The sequence below is a fragment of the Carya illinoinensis genome, chromosome 16 (assembly GCF_018687715.1).
Source record: "Carya illinoinensis cultivar Pawnee chromosome 16, C.illinoinensisPawnee_v1, whole genome shotgun sequence".
Taxonomy (NCBI): domain Eukaryota; kingdom Viridiplantae; phylum Streptophyta; class Magnoliopsida; order Fagales; family Juglandaceae; genus Carya; species Carya illinoinensis.
Window position 1 is genome coordinate 2,220,294 of NC_056767.1, and position 18,816 is coordinate 2,239,109.

Genomic DNA, 18,816 nt, shown 5'->3' on the forward strand with positions numbered 1-18,816 from the left:
TCGTTATCCTAATTTGGACATTTCACACTATGATTTTGAAAACACTGCGCTCAGTACATTTACCGAGGTTACTATTCACTCCAAAAATAAACGTAATAAACTTAGTACTGAAAAATTCTAAATATTTAATTAAGCCTAGTGGTATAGACTATAATGTATTCTGACACTTTTAACTATCTCAAATAATTAAAATCGCATTTCTAGCACCATAGTGAGTGATAACACTAACTATGTTGACAGGCTAAAATTTATGCGATTAGTCGATTCGTGTAAACTTACAGAGTTTTCACAAGGTTCCTAAAGTCAATAGAAATTCCTTAATTGAATTTCTAGCGGGCTGTTACAAGAAGTCTGTCATTCCAAGTGGTGCGTTCGTCTCACACGTGGCTTATGCCGTGCTCGAATTTCACGCAACATTGCATCTAGGGACGTTTTCTGTCGCCACGCACGGTACGATTGAGTTCTCCTGCGTTGGATCTTCTTGTTCCAACCTTCCACTCCTCTTCAGTTGCAGCGTGTGTGCTGCACACGCCGTCATCGACAGTGGTGGTCCCTCGCCAGAAATTCGTCTTAGCTTTTCGATACTTTCCTATGTTTCTACTTTCCATAACCAAAGATCAAGTGAAAATGGTTGTGGTAGTTTCTTCCAACCGTTCTAAACCAACACGTTGCAGTACACCCCTCCTTACTGCGGCTTTTAGCTACAGTAAGATAGTCTATTCATCAGATTATTTTAAAACCGTCACCGAGCGGTCTCCCTTTATGGGAATAGGGTGGGAGCTAATCTTTTGGCTCTAATTATCCCCTTTTTTCTTTTTCTTTTATGTTGTAATGTGTGATGGATTTGGAAAGACTGTAGGAGACTCCCACCCCGATTGAACTTGTATCCGTTAGTTTATCTATAAAATATCTTACTTGTTGACTAAAAAAAAAGAGGTAGATCTAAGATCTTTAAAAGATTTCAGTTAGAAATTTTATTTATAAAGCTCTAACTTGCAATTTGATATTCTGGTCACTCATTCAACTCTATTTCTAGCTAGCAATGATATGTCTCACAAAGAATTTGAGTAAAGAGTAACCAATAACTATTATTAGAAATGGTATTTGCAGTCGTGGAGTATGCAAGCGTCACGCAATCTCTTTAAAAAAAGTGAGTAAATACAAGGTCCATATAAAAAAAAAATTAAATTTTTAATAGTGGATCAAACTCTTTTTCAAAATGATTGCGCGATACACACTCCACGACTGTATGTAACATTAATCAACTACTATATAGTCTGTTAAAATAAATGGGCATAAATTAAGTAAACAAAATATATACATTAGGAAAAATACATTACTACTAATTTTTTAAAAAAAATGAATAACTTAATTAAATAATTTTATTATATGTATCATTTTATTTTATAAGTTTAATTAATTGTATATATAATATTTATTTAATAATAACATAAATCGAAAATATATTATGCGACTTCTCAACAATAAAATTTGGTATTTTGAAAAATACATATTGATTTTATACATATAGCATTCCAAGGCAGAGTTGTGAAAATAAACCGTTCACTGAAATGGGCAAAAAAAATAAGAAAAAAGAAGAAAATAAGGTCACATTTTTCTTGGGATGCACTCTAAGCGGCAGAGTAGCACCGTTCTCATTTGAAACTTGTGCATTAAGCATTTTTTTTTTTTTTTTGGAGACTGTGTTGGTTGGTAGCTAGGCACCTATCTATATTTGTTGGTTTTATTCTTTTTAAAATAATTAATTTCTTCTATTGATCATCTATATATTATATAAATAATATTACATAACATAATTGTAAAAGATGCAAACGTTGTTCAATCGTTTTAAAAAAGAGTAAGATTTATTATTAAAAAATTAATATTTTTTCATATAAATCTTATATTTATTTATTTTTTTAAAATGATTACATTGACAACTATAATTATCATCTCTCTATATAAAAATAGAATAGTGTTGGGTGAAACATCCTGCATGGAAAACATGATATTCTTGATTTTTTTTCAGATTTTCTTTGGTTAGAAAAGGAAGATTAGTCATTATTTGTGGACATTTTCGTGGTCAGATTTTGCAAATGAAGTTAAATAGAAGATGGCTTCTTTACGCGGTAGTTGTTCAATCGTGGTTCTACTTCAATTCTCCACAACATCAGCCTAAGAAGTCGATTTAAAGATACAAAACAAAATATCTAAATTCATCTTTGGTTAAATTCATCTTGTGTAGACCATTCAATTGGTACTTCAAGAATTTAGGACTCTTCATCAATAAAATATTATTAAAATATAATTTTTTTAATATTATTTTTAACACTTGCAGTATTATCTTAAAAGTAATATTATGCACCACATTCTTCTCTTATTTTAATTTTATAAAATGAGATGTGATATATTTATAACTTAATAACTACAATGGGATAAAATACTACAGCTAAAGGGGCTTTGGGTACAGACGTCAAAGTTTCTAAATTCCAAGTGTTAATGTAAAGATTATCTTTTTCATCCTTAATTTAAGCATAGAGTTCCCAAAGTTATGAAAGGGATTCAGTTTTGGCAAAAAAGAGATGATGAAATGAGAAGTTTATCCTTTCATAAACCAACTCTGCATTTCTTTTGTCTGCTGCAGTTCTTGGTAGGCAAAGACATTACTGTTGGGAATTTGGACCTTCCAAATTCACCCCCCCTAGGATCTACTCTTTGCAGGAATAACAAAAAAAATAGAGAAATAATAACAATACAAGAAATTTACGTGGAAACTCCAAAACAGGAGAAAAACCACCAGACCCAGAGAAGAAAATACACTATGTGAAAAATTATTACAATCACATAATTTCTCTCCTCACCCCAAACACACCCACAAAGCTTTCCCACTAGAAAAACTTTAACTCACACCTCTTCCCATTTTACAAAAATGGACAACAGAGGAATTTAACTAGAGTCAAAAGTTACTAGCTAAGCATTTGACTGGTGCACTTAACCATGAGGCCAAACCTCATTTTTATAGACTTGAGGATTTGCTCCTCCTTCACTTCCCACCCATGTGGGATTTAAGTTAAAGGAGCAAAATAGTCAACAATCTCTACCTTGCGACTTTGACTGATCCTACAGCCAAGCTCCACCTCAATGAAGATCTTCATAACTTCCGCTATCATGCTTCACCATAAAAGCATACCCACTTAGAATAAACTAATTCCAAGTATTTCACTTCGGCCCATGTCGAAAATAACCTTGCTGAAAATTATGGTGTAACTTCCACGTTTGGCTCTCCTGGAAGTTCATCAGCCATCGACATGAATTTCCACCACACACCCTGCATTAATGCCAAACCAATGCCCGTGTGCAAACTTGTGGACCTGCTAATATTAACACATCCTCTATCATGGCAATTTTGGGAATTAGCAGCATGCCATAAGGATGTACATGTCTCCTTTTTCATGGAGAGAGACACAACATTAGCATCAATACCAGTATCTCCATTTACTGACTTGGAGCCACTTGCCGAATCCGCTCCTTGTACTAACCGTTTCACCAGTCGCTAGAATCACTGCTGACTTCAGGGGTTGATCTGCCCTTCCACACCTTGTGTAAACCAATTTCTCCACCTCAAATCTGACAAGATTTGAAGCCCTACTTCCTAACATTGCTTTGATGAATTTACTGTAGAAATGAATAGTACCTCACTAAGTCAGTTCCCAGGAAAGATTGGAGGGTCACAATGGACACACTTAAAATTTCCAATCTCCTAGACAGAACCTCCTTAGACCGTACGTATCCACACTACCACACCAAAGCTCCACCCCACAAAAAGAACCTAGTGGCTCTGATACCAATTATTGGGAATTTGGACCTCCAAATTCACCCCCCCTAGGATCTACCCTTTGCAGGAGTAACAAGAAAAATAGAGAAATAATAACAACACAAGAAATTTACGTGGAAACTCCAAAACAGGAGAAAAACCACCAGACCCAGAGAAGAAAATACACTATGTGAAAAATTATTACAATCACATAATTTCTCTCCTCACCCCAAACACACCCACAAAGCTTTCCCACTAGAAAAACTTTAACTCACACCTCTTCCCATTTTACAAAAATGGACAACAGAGGAATTTAACTAGAGTCAAAAGTTACTAGCTAAGCATTTGACTGGTGCACTTAACCATGAGGCCAAACCTCATTTTTATAGACTTGAGGATTTGCTCCTCCTTCACTTCCCACCCATGTGGGATTTAAGTTAAAGGAGCAAAATAGTCAACAATTACAAGTATGGATCCATGTGCAGGAACATTCAATGGTCAAGCCAGATTTCTCAGAAGATTTACTAGCAGGGAGTTTGCCAGCTAAGTAATTCGTGTAGATTAGCAAGCAACAAATACATCTTTAGAAATAAGATGCAGACATCATACTACAGATACGAAATTATTTTGTTCTGGAGATATTACAGCAACCTCTGCCTCAACAACCTGGATTTATTTACTGCCTTTTATTGAAATCAATAGGTTTATACAGAACAGACTCCAAACCAATCAAACTCCTGGAAGACTCCTAAAAGAGAGAGTAAAAAGGGAAACAAATAAACGACTCCTAAACAACCTGGGCTGAATAACCAACCCTGTGCTCTATCACTTGAAAACCAAAGCTGCCTACGCTTGGGAGTGTGGCACATTATTTGAGTATCAAGTATGAAAAATGCAAGAAAAGTTTGTTTGGTTGGGAATTTTTTTTATTCTAGCCTGTGTTCCTTAGCACAGGGCAGCTTGTACTCGGCTCCTCTGCAGAACCATCCAGGCTCTCACTTTTCAGAAGACCTCCCAGCAATTCACCAGGGTCGTAAAAGAACTCCACCTTCACGATCTTCTCCTGCTCGTCCAACTGTTTCATCGAGAAAACAGAAATAATTAAGCCATGTATATATAGAGAACAACAAAGCCAGAAGAAAAAAAAAAAAAGATGTTGTTGGAGAGTGACCTCAAAAATGGCCATTCCATAGAATTGAACAATTTCTCCAGTTGGAGCATGGCCTTTGAAAGGACCCTCCTGTTGTGAAAAACGATGACAATGAATTGAAAAAATAACACCGAATGAGAAAACGATCACACACGCAATCACACACGACACAAGATGTACGTGGTTCGGCAAATTGCCTACGTCCACGGGAGCTGCAGAGGATTTTTATTATTGAGGAATCACACTACAAGATGGGTCACAACACTGTTCATCCACAGTGTTTTCGTAGCTGCTCTGTTACAGACTTAAGAGGCAAAAATCAGATTTATAGTTCAAACGGCGGAATCCCTAAATCGTATGTTCGCTCGAGCGGCGTGTCGAGCGCGCGTCGAGCGAACTTCCCTTCCGCATCCCGCTCGAGCCCACTGTCGAGCTGACGTCGAGCGTTCGACTCTGCCTGATTTCGCTCGAGCGGCCAATGCCTCCGCTCGAGCGAACTCCTCCTGCTCGAGCTCACTGTCGAGCCAACATCGAGCGTTCGACTCTGCCTGACTTCGCTCGAGCGGCCAATGACTCCGCTCGAGCGGTGTGAACCAGACTCCACATTACTCAACAATTCTCCCACTTGGAGACTGGTACACTCGCTGTATCACCGTCTTCCTCAAACATGATATCCTCCACCTCTGCAACTCACTGCTCCTGTCTTCATTTTAGAAGACCAACTGAAGTTGCGCACAACTTCAGTTTCTCAAGCGTAACACCCTTTGTCAACATATCAGCAGGGTTCTTGCTTCCACATATCTTTTCAAGTAACAACTGTCCGTCATCTAACAATGACCGTATGAAGTGATACCTGATCTGAATGTGTTTGGTCCTGGAATGGAATGCTGGATTCTTGGCAAGGAATATGGCACTCTGACTATCACTGTGGAGAGTGCCTTTCTGATTCTTCTTACCCAATTCTTCCAAGAAGCCTTGTAGCCATACCATCTCCTTTGCAGCCTCTGACACTGCAATATACTCAGCTTCTGTTGTAGACAAAGAAACTGTTTTCTGTAAATTAGAACCCCATGACACTGCAGTACCACCAAGTGTATAAACAAAGCCCGTGGTACTCTTTCTACTGTCAATATCTCCAGCTAAATCAGCATCAACATAGCCCTGCACCTCCAAGCTCTCTCCAGAGAAACATAAACAGGTTTCTGAGGAACCCTTTAGGTACCTCAAAATCCACTTCACTGCTTCCCAATGTTGCTTTCCTGGGTTACTCATGTATCTACTCACAACTCCCACTGCATGGGCAATATCCGGTCTTGTACAAACCATAGCATACATAAGTGAACCAATGGCTGAGGCATAAGGAACCTTACTCATGTAATCTCGTTCCTCCTCTGACTCTGGTGACTGATTCTTGCTGAGTCTGAAGTGACTTCCCAAGGGTGTGCCAACTGGTTTGGCCTTATCCATGTTGAACCTGCTGAGTACCTTTTTCACATACTCAGCCTGTGAGAGTCTCAACGTACCTCTGACTCTGTCTCTGACAATTCTCATGCCAAGGATTTGCTTTGCAGCTCCCAAATCCTTCATTGCAAAGTGCTCTGACATCTGCTTCTTCAGATTATTGATCTCATCAATACTAGCCCCTGCAATAAGCATGTCATCCACATACAATAGCAAAATAATATAAGAATTGTCAAAATGCCTGACATAACAACAGTGATCTGCCTGACATCTAATGTACCCTGCACTGTGCATAAAGTTGTCAAATTTCTTGTACCACTGTCTAGGAGCTTGTTTCAGGCCATACAAGCTCTTCTTCAGTCTGCAAACTGAACCTTCCTTTCCCTGTACCACAAACCCCTCAGGCTGGTGCATGTAGATGTCTTCTTCAAGGTCTCCATGAAGAAAAGCTGTCTTCACATCTAACTGCTCAAGAAATAGATCTTCAGTGGAAACCATAGCCAGTACCATCCTGATAGTTGTGATCTTTACCACAGGAGAAAAGATCTCAGAGTAGTCAATACCCTGCTTTTGCTGAAAGCCTTTTACAACAAGTCTAGCCTTGTACCTCTTACTGCCATCATGCTCAGTTTTCACCCGGTACACCCACTTGTTGTGTAATGCCTTCTTCCCTGATGGAAGTTCTGTCAACTCCCATGTCTGATTCCCTAGCAAGGAATCCATCTCGTCTTTCATGGCCAGCTCCCACTTGCTAGAATTCTCATCTTGCAAGGTTTCTTCATAACTCTGCGGTTCTCCACCATCTGTCAACAGAATGTAATTCAAAGTAGGTGAGAAACGCTGTGGGGGACGTATAGTCCTAACTGACCTGCGAATTGCAACTGTAGGAGTAGACGGTTCTGAAACTGCCTGCGGAATAATAGGAATGGGTGTACTGGACCCACTCTCCCCGTCACTCTCATCTCTACACTGCACTGTGACCTCTGGTAGGTCATCCAATCCTACAAACTCAGACTCCTGAGGAGCTACTGCAGAAACTGTACTCGACTTATCCTTGTACATCATTTTCTCATTGAAAATTACATTCCTGCTTCTTATGATTTTCCGACCCTGATCATCCCAGAAACGATAGCCAAATGCCTCGTCTCCATAGCCAATGAAATAACATTTCTTTGACTTAGCCTCAAGCTTACTGCGAGCATCAGAATCAACAAGCACATAAGAAAGACAACCAAAGGTTTTAAGGTGAGAAAACTTAACCTCTTTCCCGCTCCAAACCTCCTCAGGCAATCCACAATCCAGTGGAACTGATGGCCCTCTATTTATCAAATAAACGGCAGTGCTGGCTGCATCTGCCCAGAAAGTGGGTGGTAGTCCAGCGTGCAACCTCATGCTTCTAGCACGCTCATTAATGGTCCTGTTCATACGCTCAGCAACTCCATTTTGCTGTGGTGTCCCAGGAATGGTCTTCTCCATTCTGATACCCTGAGCTGCACAGTACTCCTTGAACCCGCCATCAACATACTCACCACCGTTGTCAGACCTCAAACACTTCAGTTTCAAGCCTGTCTCTGTCTCAACCATGGCTTTCCAAATTTTGAAAACATTAAATACTTCAGATTTATGTTTCAAAAAATAAATCCATACCTTTCTACTATGGTCATCAATGAACGTAACATAGTAGCGAGAACCTCCAAGAGATGCAACTGGAGAAGGACCCCACACATCTGTGTGCACAAGATCAAGTCTTCCTGTCTTTGGCGTCCTGCCACTTTTCAAGAAGCTGACCTTCTTTTGCTTCCCCATAACACAACTCTCACACATACCGAGATCAACTGTCTTCAGTTCTGGTAGCTTGCCTCTAGACAGAAGTTCCGTCATGCCCTTCTGACTCATATGGCCAAGCCTACAATGCCACAAATCTGCTGTGCTCTCTGCAACGGTAGTAGCAATAGTGTCAATTAAACCAGTAGTCATATAAAGTGTACCAGTTTTCTTACCCCGAGCTAGTACCAATGCCCCTTTTGTGACCTTCCAGGTGCTATCTGAGAACACCACTGAATGACCACACTCATCAAGCTGCCCAACAGAAATGAGGTTCTTCTTCAACTCAGGAATGTGTCTGACCTTTTGCAAGGTCCATTTGTTCTTGCTAGGGAGTGCAATGTCAATGTCTCCCATCCCCACTACGTTCAAAGCCTCACCATCAGCCAAATATACCTTCCCAAAATCACCTGCAACATAATTCCTCATTAGTTCCCGGTGGGAAGATGTATGGAAGGAAGCCCCTGAATCCAGTATCCAGTCATCAACTGGACTATGAACTGCAAGCAATAGTGCATCCTGTACTTCTTCAGTTACCACATTAGCACTATCATTCTCCGTCTTCTTGGGGTTTTTGCAGTTTTTCTTTATGTGGCCAGCTTTGCCACAATTCCAGCAAGTTGCCTGCTGACCAGGCCTCGACTTGCTCTTGCCCCTATACTTTGATTTTGATCTTCCTCTGTTTGAATTCCTGTCATGTGATCTCCCTCGAGATTCAACATTCAGGGCTGAACTCAAACCCGAGGTCTTGCCTGAATCTTTCCTGCGCACCTCCTCAGCCAAAATCAAATCACGAATATCATCATACTTCAGTTTATTTTTACCAGCAGAATTACTAACAGCCATTCTCATGGCTTCCCAACTATTTGGCAATGAAGCCAATAGTATCAGTGCACGTATCTCATCATCAAATTCAATTTCAACAGACGACAATTGATTTGTGATAGTATTAAAATCATTCAGATGTTGTGCAACAGACGTACTATCTGCCATTTTCAAATTGAATAACTTTTTCATCAGATGTACCTTGTTATTCGCTGACGGCTTTTCATACATACCTGACAAAGCCGCCATGAGATCCGCCGTCGTCTTCTCCTTGATGACGTTGTGTGCAACGGATCTCGACAGGGTCAATCGAATAACCCCCAGAACCTGTCGATCCAACAGATTCCAACTAGCATCATCCATCTTTTCCGGTTGCTGCCCCAATAGTGGAAGATGGAGTTTCTTCCCATAGAGGTAGTCCTCTATCTGCATCCTCCAGTATCCAAAATCCGTGCCATCAAACTTCTCGATCCCCGATACCTTCAATTCATCTCCAGCCATCGTTTCTCCTCAGACCCGAACCTTGGCTCTTGATACCAATTGTTGTGAAAAACGATGACAATGAATTGAAAAAATAACACCGAATGAGAAAACGATCACACACGCAATCACACACGACACAAGATGTACGTGGTTCGGCAAATTGCCTACGTCCACGGGAGCTGCAGAGGATTTTTATTATTGAGGAATCACACTACAAGATGGGTCACAACACTGTTCATCCACAGTGTTTTCGTAGCTGCTCTGTTACAGACTTAAGAGGCAAAAATCAGATTTATAGTTCAAACGGCGGAATCCCTAAATCGTATGTTCGCTCGAGCGGCGTGTCGAGCGCGCGTCGAGCGAACTTCCCTTCCGCATCCCGCTCGAGCCCACTGTCAAGCTGACGTCGAGCGTTCGACTCTGCCTGATTTCGCTCGAGCGGCCAATGCCTCCGCTCGAGCGAACTCCTCCTGCTCGAGCTCACTGTCGAGCCAACATCGAGCGTTCGACTCTGCCTGACTTCGCTCGAGCGGCCAATGACTCCGCTCGAGCGGTGTGAACCAGACTCCACATTACTCAACACCTCCATGTAACCCCAATGCCTGAACTTGAACACAATCACCGGTGGCCCACTATACACTTGGAAAATCTCCAAAGCAAACCCTCGAGGGAATGTTGTCGTAAAAGACCGGTGAGAAGAATCTGCTGTTTCCTTATCTGGATTATAGCCCCTAAATTTCTCAGGTAGAGAGGTCTGCAGCAGTGGATTATATCCTCCCAGCTTGCCTACTTCTTGCAAAGTTAAGGCCTTCCTGCCTGAAATCCTCAAATTCGAATAAAACGAAGATTTTAATCACTATAAACATGCTAAAAACGTAACCTTGAAGAGCTTTGAAATCTAGTACTTAAATTTGCAGGTGGTTATGTAATGAATACCATTTAAACTGAAAGTGTACTTCTTGGGATCAAGAGTTTTGAAGTCATCCAGGCTGGTCTTATGGAAAATTTCCATTTCCCATGTCTTTACAAGGTTCTGCACGCTTTCCTCAAGTGACCCAGGAGGCCATATCTTCCATAAAAGAATGTTAATTACAGTTAAGACTCTATAATGATATAAAACACACACACACACACACACAGAAAAGGAGAGGAAGGGTGGGAAACCTTAGTTCTGCCTTCTTCAAAGAGCTTGTTGACAACATCATAGTTTGGAGGGGCTCCATACCTCCATTCGATGTTCTTCACTTCTTCTGCATTCAAGTAATTACGATATTTGTCTTTATCAACACTTTGAGACGCCATCTTCTTGCTCAGAAAGAACAATAATTTGTTTAAGTTGAGTTTTCATTGGCTCGTAAAGGATCTTATATAGAGGTTCTTCATTACCTGCCAATCAAAGAATAGTCTTAAATGCGTCACATATTTGGATAGAAAGACGTAGGGACCAAGGTGGTGGAAGTAAAATAGATATATAAAATTAATCTTATTATATTTAGATTTCAAGTGCACTGTTTAGATAGCATTAAATACTTATCAATAAATTTTGATCCGGTTCATATATTTATCTAAAACTGTTAAGCGCTTACACATTTCACAACTGTATATAAAATTACTCTTATCTAAAACTAAGATGTAATATGGATTTTATTATTATGGACAACTTGTTGTACATTTTGGTCATTAAAATTTGAAATTTGTATCACTAGTATGAGAAATCATATGGTAAGTAGATCTTTGAAAGATTTTCAGATAGAAATTTTATTTTTAAAATTCTAACTTAGCAATTTGATATTCTGTTCACTTATTCACCTCTATTTCCATGGTAGCAATGATATGTCTAACGAAAGAATTTGAGTGACCGATAACAATTATGAAAAATCATATTTATAATCGTAGAGTGTGCAAGTACCTATAATTTCTTTAAAAAATATAAGTAAATACAATACTCACTTTAAAAAAAAAAAAAAAAAAAAAAAACTAATCTTTTAATAACAGATCCTACTATATTTTAAAATGATTGTGCGGCGCTTACGCACTCCACGATTATATGTAGCATTACTCAACTTGGGCATGAATTAAGTAAAATATATATATATATATATATATATATATCTTTATACATATAAAGTGGCTATCTAATGAAATTTTATTGGTTTAACAATTTTTGTTGTTTTACCGTTAAAATTAATGCCGTTAGTTGTATGAATAAATTAAAGTAGCTCTCTCTTTCTTATTAAAAGTTCTTATTTTTTTAATCTCTCTCCCCAATCACTTATGAATAAATTTATAGTTATCAAAGTTCATGCATCAATCCTGGAACCCATGCATTGATAATCATTTATTTAGAAGCTAGGTATATTAGATATATATATTCTATTAAATATATATCTATATAAATTATATAAAAATATATTCTACTAGGTCGGAACAATATGCAAAGCACGTTTATATAATTGAGTGAGATAAGATTTTTAATAAAAAAAAAAACATATAATATTTTACAAAAAAATTTAATTAATGCATAATTTAATGCAAAAAAAAAGTAAATTTTAAAAAATATCTTTAGATAATAATAAGTTAGTAAAGTATAATATCTTTCAATGGATATATTCTAGTCAGATGTCATAATGGTTAATCTATATTTGTAGTTAAATTATATTTTAGTTTAAAATCAAATATACAATATTATATATATACATGTAGGTACTACATACATTCAGATTATTTTTTTTCCTCTTATCTTCTTTCTCTGGTCTGTTTGTTTGGTTTTTTTTTTTTAACAAATATATATATATATATATATAGAAAAATAAAAATATCAGCTAATATATATATATACACGTTAGGAAAAATATATTACTACTAATTTTAAACAAAAATGAATAAATTAATTAAATATTTAAATAGAAATAAATGTAGTAATTTTATTATATGTATCGTTTTATTTTATAAGTTTAATTAATTGTATATATAATATTTATTTAATAATAACATTAATCGAAAATATATTATGCGATTTCTCATAATTAAATTTGGTATTTTGAATATTATTTTAATTTACATATTGATTTTATACATATAGCATTCAAACGCAGAGTTGTAAAAATAAAACGTTCACCGAAAAAGGCAAAAAGAGAAGAAAATAAGGTCGCCCTTTGCTTAAAAAAAAAAAAAAAATACGTGAGTCTCGCAATAAAAATAATTTTTTATTTATATCTTTTTTATGGTGGAATTAATTATTTTACAAAATAATTGTATACTTTAAACTTGTGCATTAAGCACTTCTATTTTGGGAGACCGTACGTGTTGGTTGCGCTATCTATATTTTTGTGTTTTATTTTTTTTTTAAATTGATTTATTCTATTCATCATCTATATATTATATATTTAATAAAAAAAATAAAAAATAATAAAATATGAATAGTATGAAAATGATAAGGAAAATTTTTCTTTAAGTGTTATATATAAAAATAGGATGGTATTAGGTGGAATATCCTGCATGGAAAACATGATATTCTTGATTTTTTTTTTTTCTCGGATTTTCTTTGGTTAAACAAGGAAGATTAGTCAGTATTTGGCATTTGCGGACATTTTGGGGGTCAGAATTTGCAGATGAAGTTAAATAAAGATGGCTGCTTTACGCAATAGTTGTTCAATTGTGGTTCTACTTCTCCACAACATCAGCATCATAGGAAGATGATTCCAAAAAATATATCCAACTCTTATGCAAGGCTGAACCTAATTCATCTTGCGTAGACTATTCAATTGTTTCAAATAGGCTTGTGCAAAAATCCGTTGAACTGAATAGCCCGTCAAACTCGATAACATCCATATGATAAAAGACGGTTTTACTTCAATGTCAGGTCGAACCCGATAATTGACGTGTAGAACCGACTATAAGCTCATCACAATTCAGCTATCTCCGTCGCCACGTTGGATTCCAGCTTTGAAGAGGAAAATTCTAGACAATGCAACCGCAAAATACGAAAAAGAAGCAAAGCAAGGAGACCAAGGCAACGGACTCGAACATCGTTACCATCCATGTTAAAACTCTTAGAAAAGTGACCTCGAGACAAGTCTCGACACTATCCTTGAGAGGCAAGGACAGCACCATGGCTAGCCTACACGCATGCCTTGGCATGTACCATGACACACACAGGGCGCCCAGCACGCATGCATGCCTTGGTCCGCGTGTTGACACGCACGAGGCGCCCAGCATGCAGGCCAACGAGGTTGGAAGCCGCACGCAGCTTGACACACGCACTCCCATGCTCACGCACATGCACACACCCTTGCATGCGCCCCACGCCACACGCCAGCTAGGTTAGTGGCATGCCTTCACAGGCGTGCCATCCAGCACACGGCTCCAGCTCGTGCCTTGCAAGCTAGGCTAGTGGCATGCCCACCAGGCATGTCATCCAGCTCATGCCTTGCAATTTCAACGCTCAGGCCACCACCCTGGGCCATGCAGCACGCACTCATGGCTCACCACCAACGTGGTGCCATGCCCACCAGCGGGCCTTTGCATGGCACCATGTCATGCTCATCAGCAAGCCATGTTGTGCCCCCTAGCCATGAACCAAACCGAAGATCACCATGCACTATCCTAGCCCACCATGGGCTCATGCATGCATAGGCCAATTTGGCCCATGCCACTATGTTATTTCCTTTTTATTTATTTTATTTTTATTTATTTATTTCCAAGATACCTTTTGGGGGTTTCTAAGTTGTAAATCTTATAAATAGAACCCTTAGTCTTTTCTTTTATATCTTTTGACAATTTGCTTTGGATGGATTTGTTCTTGAGATCATCCATTTCGGTGCTTAGCACTTGGGCTCTTTGGGATACAATTCGTGAATCCTTAAGGAGAGAATCACACTTTGCAATTCATGAATAAGTATGATTCACTCTATCAATCGTATGAGTATTATTCATTCACTCTCTTATTTTCCATTTACTTTCCATTGATCTTGTTATTTTGTGTGCATTGGTCTTGAATTGTTCTTGAGTTGTTCTTGAGAATTCATTGTGTTCTTCGATTATTCATTGCCATATTCTTCTATTTACCTCATTTGATCCATCCAAGTACTTAGTGCCGCCCACTATAGTATTTGTCATAGTCCCCCCTAATGCTCCATAAGGAAACTCATTCCTTATAGGAGTCTTAACTTCCTCCAATTCCAATCCCATAATTTAAGAAATTGATAATCCTCTTCAATTCCTTAAATCTCTCATCCCTTAATTTAAGGAATTAACAATCCTCTTCAATTCCTTAAATCTCTCATCCCTTAAATCTCTCAAGTCAACATTGACTTACCAAACTAGCTCCACCAAATCCTCAAGGATTCTTACCACTTAGGAATCCTTTTAAAATCCTAGCATCCATTCACCTTGGCGCCACCTAAGTCTCATTGGGTAATTTTGGCCACCCTAGTGCCTCATAGCCAAAAATCCTACTCTCACTCACTCACATCAACCATAGACCAATCAAATTAACACTACACTCAACGAACAAGTCAAGCTGTGTAACAGCCCGCTAGAAATTCAATTGTGAAATTTCTATTAACTTTAGGAACCTCGTGAAAACCCCATAAGTTTTCACGAATCCATTAATCGTATAGGTTTTTGTCTAACTACATAGTTAGTGTTATTATTTACTATGGTATCAGAAGTGTGTTTTTGATTATTGGAGATAGTTAGAAGTGTCAAAATGTATTATGGTTTGTGCCATTAGACTCGGAGGGTTATTTAAAGTCTTATGGCGCAATAACATTTTTTCATATTTTCGGACAAAACGTCTGTTCAAAACTGTAGATATTATTGGATAAAAAGAAATATCTTGAGATAATTTTCATGAATATTATTGGGTAAAAATATTTTGAGTTGATTTTTATAGATATTATTAGATAAAAATATCTTAAGTTGATTTTTTGTAGATACTATTGGATAGAATATTATGAGATAATCTTTTATAGATATTTTGGGTAGGAGAAAACTACACTCAACTCTCAACTCCAGCCTCATCTCTTCCATATCTCATCCATAAGTATCTCCAGCCACCTCTCCCCACGAAATTATCTTCATTTACACTTTCCATTGAAAGAATATCAAATACTCTCTCTCGGACAACTTTTAGGAGGTCTTTTGCACACCAATTTCGAAGTTTTCGTAAGTGTTTTATCATAAAATCTCCTTCATATAAGTTATTCCTTTTTTAGTCTAGTTTACATGGATATCTTATTTGCCCCATTTGAAAATCATTTGGTCAGTCAAATATTGTGTAAACTATAGAAAGGTCATTCTGGGAGATAAACTGGAGAATATGTTATAGTTTAGAGTTTTTGGCCAAGCTAATGGATAGATATTGGTCCGAAATTTTTATGGAGTATTGTTAACATGTATATGTGACTATTGCTTGAGGAGTTTTTCATGATTAAAGGTTTTGATGAAAGATTTTCTTAGATTTAGAAACTTAGAAATTGGAAGAAGAAAAACAGTTTCTCTTTTGAGCAAGTTTAACTCTTTGGTGGTCTAAACTTATTCCAATGACTTTGATAATTTTATTGGAAGATCCTAAGCATCTTATATACATATTATATTATTATTTTGAAGATATTTGGTGTTAGTTTCAAAGATATGAAATTTTATGCAAAGAGATATTCAAATAAGCCAAATTGTGGATATTCTTGGCTAAATTTATGTTTTGGTTAATTTCTAACCATGTGATCTTGAATTAGAAGCTTATATATGTTTTAGGACATCTTTTTAAACCATGTGATGGTTTGGTTTGAAGATCATATATTTATAAGTCATAGATCAAGAGATTTATCAAAACTAGTTGAGGAAAAAGTTTCTGTTTTTGGACTAAGTGTAAAACCAAAAACTCCAAATGTTATTTTGTGATTTTGGTGACTTTAGTTTGATGATTTAAAGCATGATTGATGTTAGGATGATATTATGAATATGTTAGAAGTAATATTTGATTTTTGAAATTCTTGGAGATGTTTTGATTTAAGGTCAAAACTTGTGATTCAAGTGCTTGGATCTTTTTAAAAAAAAAGTTTGGTGTTAATTATTAGCCTTTTCTAAATGGATGTTTTAAGTATGATTTTGAACTTATGATTGGAGGATGTTTGTTGCAAAATTTTGGTTTAAGCATGAGTTTTGAAGTTAGAAGGAATTGCAACAAAAATCAAGGAAAATGGCCTATGGATGTTTCGGCCATAGTGTGTTCTTCATAGTTGTGTTTTGTTTTAAATTTTTCTGAGTTGATATTTAAGTTTAGGACAAAATTTACATGAGGAATGTAAATTTTGGAAACTCTTGGAGTTAGTATGCAAAATCCTTAAGTTATGGGTAAAACGGTCATTTTCCCACATGTAGAGAGTAAAATGAAAATTTTACTCTTTAAGTTAGTATTTTCCATATTTCAAATTATTAGTGATTTAGTTCTAACTTTTAGAATCACTAATTACAGTTCCTCGTGGTCGCACTTGAAATTTTATAAGAAACGCGGAGATCGAGGTAAGTTAGCTTTTAACTTACTAGCAGTCTACTGTGTATGTGTGCTAAGTAAAGGAACTACAGTGTATGTATGTATATTATCATATATGTTATGCCATGCCAAGTTATCACGTAATTGTCTATTATACAGAATTTATTCTGTCATTAATTTTTATCTGTTACATAATATATTCTGTCATATATTGCTGTACATTACAAGTACATCATGCTAAGTATGCCATCTATTACATGTATGTCAAGTCATGTAATATTCACTGTTGCAAGTATGTCATGTTAAATATGTTGTCTATTATATGTTATGCCATGTTACAAAATATTTCTATCTCAAGTTGGTCACGTATTTCAAGTTATGTTCAAGTCACGTTATGTTACGTCAGGGCTTCAGTTCTTTCGTATTCCAGTCACATTTCATCTTGATTACTTATGTATGGGGTCACAGCAATTGTGATGCATACACTACGTGAGACACATCAATTGTGACACGTAGAATACATTGGACCACAACAACTGTGGAGTGTGTATTTAAGCAGTTAAAGAATAAGTTTCCGTAGAATACATGGGGCCACAACAACTGTGGAGTATGTATTTACACGTAGAATACATGGGGCCACAACAACTGTGGAGTATGTATGTTTCATGTTAAGTCAAGTTTGTATAGAATACATGAGGCCACAACAACTGTGGAGTATGTATTTACACGTAGAATACATGGGGCCACAACTACTGTGGAGTATGTATTTTTCATGTTAAGTCAAGTTTGTATAGAATACATGGGGCCACAACAACTGTTAAGTATGTATTTACACGTAGAATACATGGGGCCACAACAACTGTGGAGTATGTATTTTTCATATTAAGTCAAGTTTCAGAACAAGTTCATGATAAGTCAAGTTTCATATCACGTTCATGTTAAGTCAAGTTTCAGAACAAGTTCATGATAAGTTAAGTTTCATATCATGTTCATGTTAATTCAAGTTTCAGAGTAAGTCCATGCTAAGTCAAGTTTCAAATCAAGTTCATGTCAAGTCAAGTTCAGTTCATGTTTCAATTTAAGTTATGTCAATTATGCTATGTTGTACACTAAGTTATACTTTAATTACTTATGAATTTGATTATGCATTTATGTGTTTACTGTCATCCATGCATCATTAGCTTGTGTGGAAGTTTTTTGTTAACTTACTGAGATTTGTAATCAAATCTCACTTTGGTAGTCCCAACTACCATTCCCCCCAAATGGTAGATCTTGTTACAGGACCTGAAGGAGAATCAGGAGCTGATCAACTAGACAGTTGACTAAGCGACAGTGCGACATCAATGTTAATATAGTAATTAACGTAAATTACTACTTGTACGATTGAGTTACATCTCTAGTACTTTTTGGATCATAACCATTTTGGACTAGTGTTGTGATCTTAGTTGTTCAATGGGTTTTTATATATGAAGTATGTTTTAAGCATTTGGGATATTTTCAATTTGGTGCATAGTATTGCTAAAAAAAAAATTTTATCCGCTGCGTTAGATGCATGTTAGGAACATTGCATCTTATATGTCATGAACGGGGGCAGGTAACCTTGTGTTGCATGTCTCGAAGCTTCAAATGTCCATCCAATCCCAAACGGAATTTGAGGGCATCACAAGCTGTCCATAGAGAATTGCGAATCCTAAACACTTAGCCTCCCTAATCCCATCACCATCTCCACCATTCCACATCCCAAACACCTATCCATTGTTGAAA

General features: G+C 37.0%; 1 protein-coding gene across 1 annotated transcript; it reads right to left on the bottom strand.

The window, feature by feature from the left end:
- Positions 1-4,468: 4,468 nt before the first annotated feature.
- Positions 4,469-10,911, bottom strand: LOC122299559 (pathogen-related protein-like). Its single transcript, XM_043109932.1, has 5 exons — positions 10,722-10,911; positions 10,494-10,626; positions 10,141-10,373; positions 4,986-5,051; positions 4,469-4,889 (listed from the first exon to the last, which is right to left on the bottom strand). Exons 1-5 carry the CDS (start codon positions 10,857-10,859, stop codon positions 4,746-4,748), a joined length of 714 nt encoding a protein of 237 aa, XP_042965866.1. The 5' UTR covers positions 10,860-10,911; the 3' UTR covers positions 4,469-4,745.
- Between the last annotated feature and the right edge of the window lie 7,905 nt (positions 10,912-18,816).

What these genes read in the sequence shown, in the direction of transcription:
- LOC122299559 (XM_043109932.1), bottom strand. Translation starts at nt 10,859, where the DNA reads ATGGCGTCTCAAAGTGTTGATAAAGACAAATATCGTAATTACTTGAAT. An exon ending in GGCATTGGGGTTACATGGAG is followed by an intron (nt 5,052 to 10,140) that starts GTGTTGAGTAAT and finishes TCACAACAGGAG; the next exon opens with GGTCCTTTCAAAGGCCATGC. An exon ending in ATGGAATGGCCATTTTTGAG is followed by an intron (nt 4,890 to 4,985) that starts GTCACTCTCCAA and finishes TCGATGAAACAG; the next exon opens with TTGGACGAGCAGGAGAAGAT.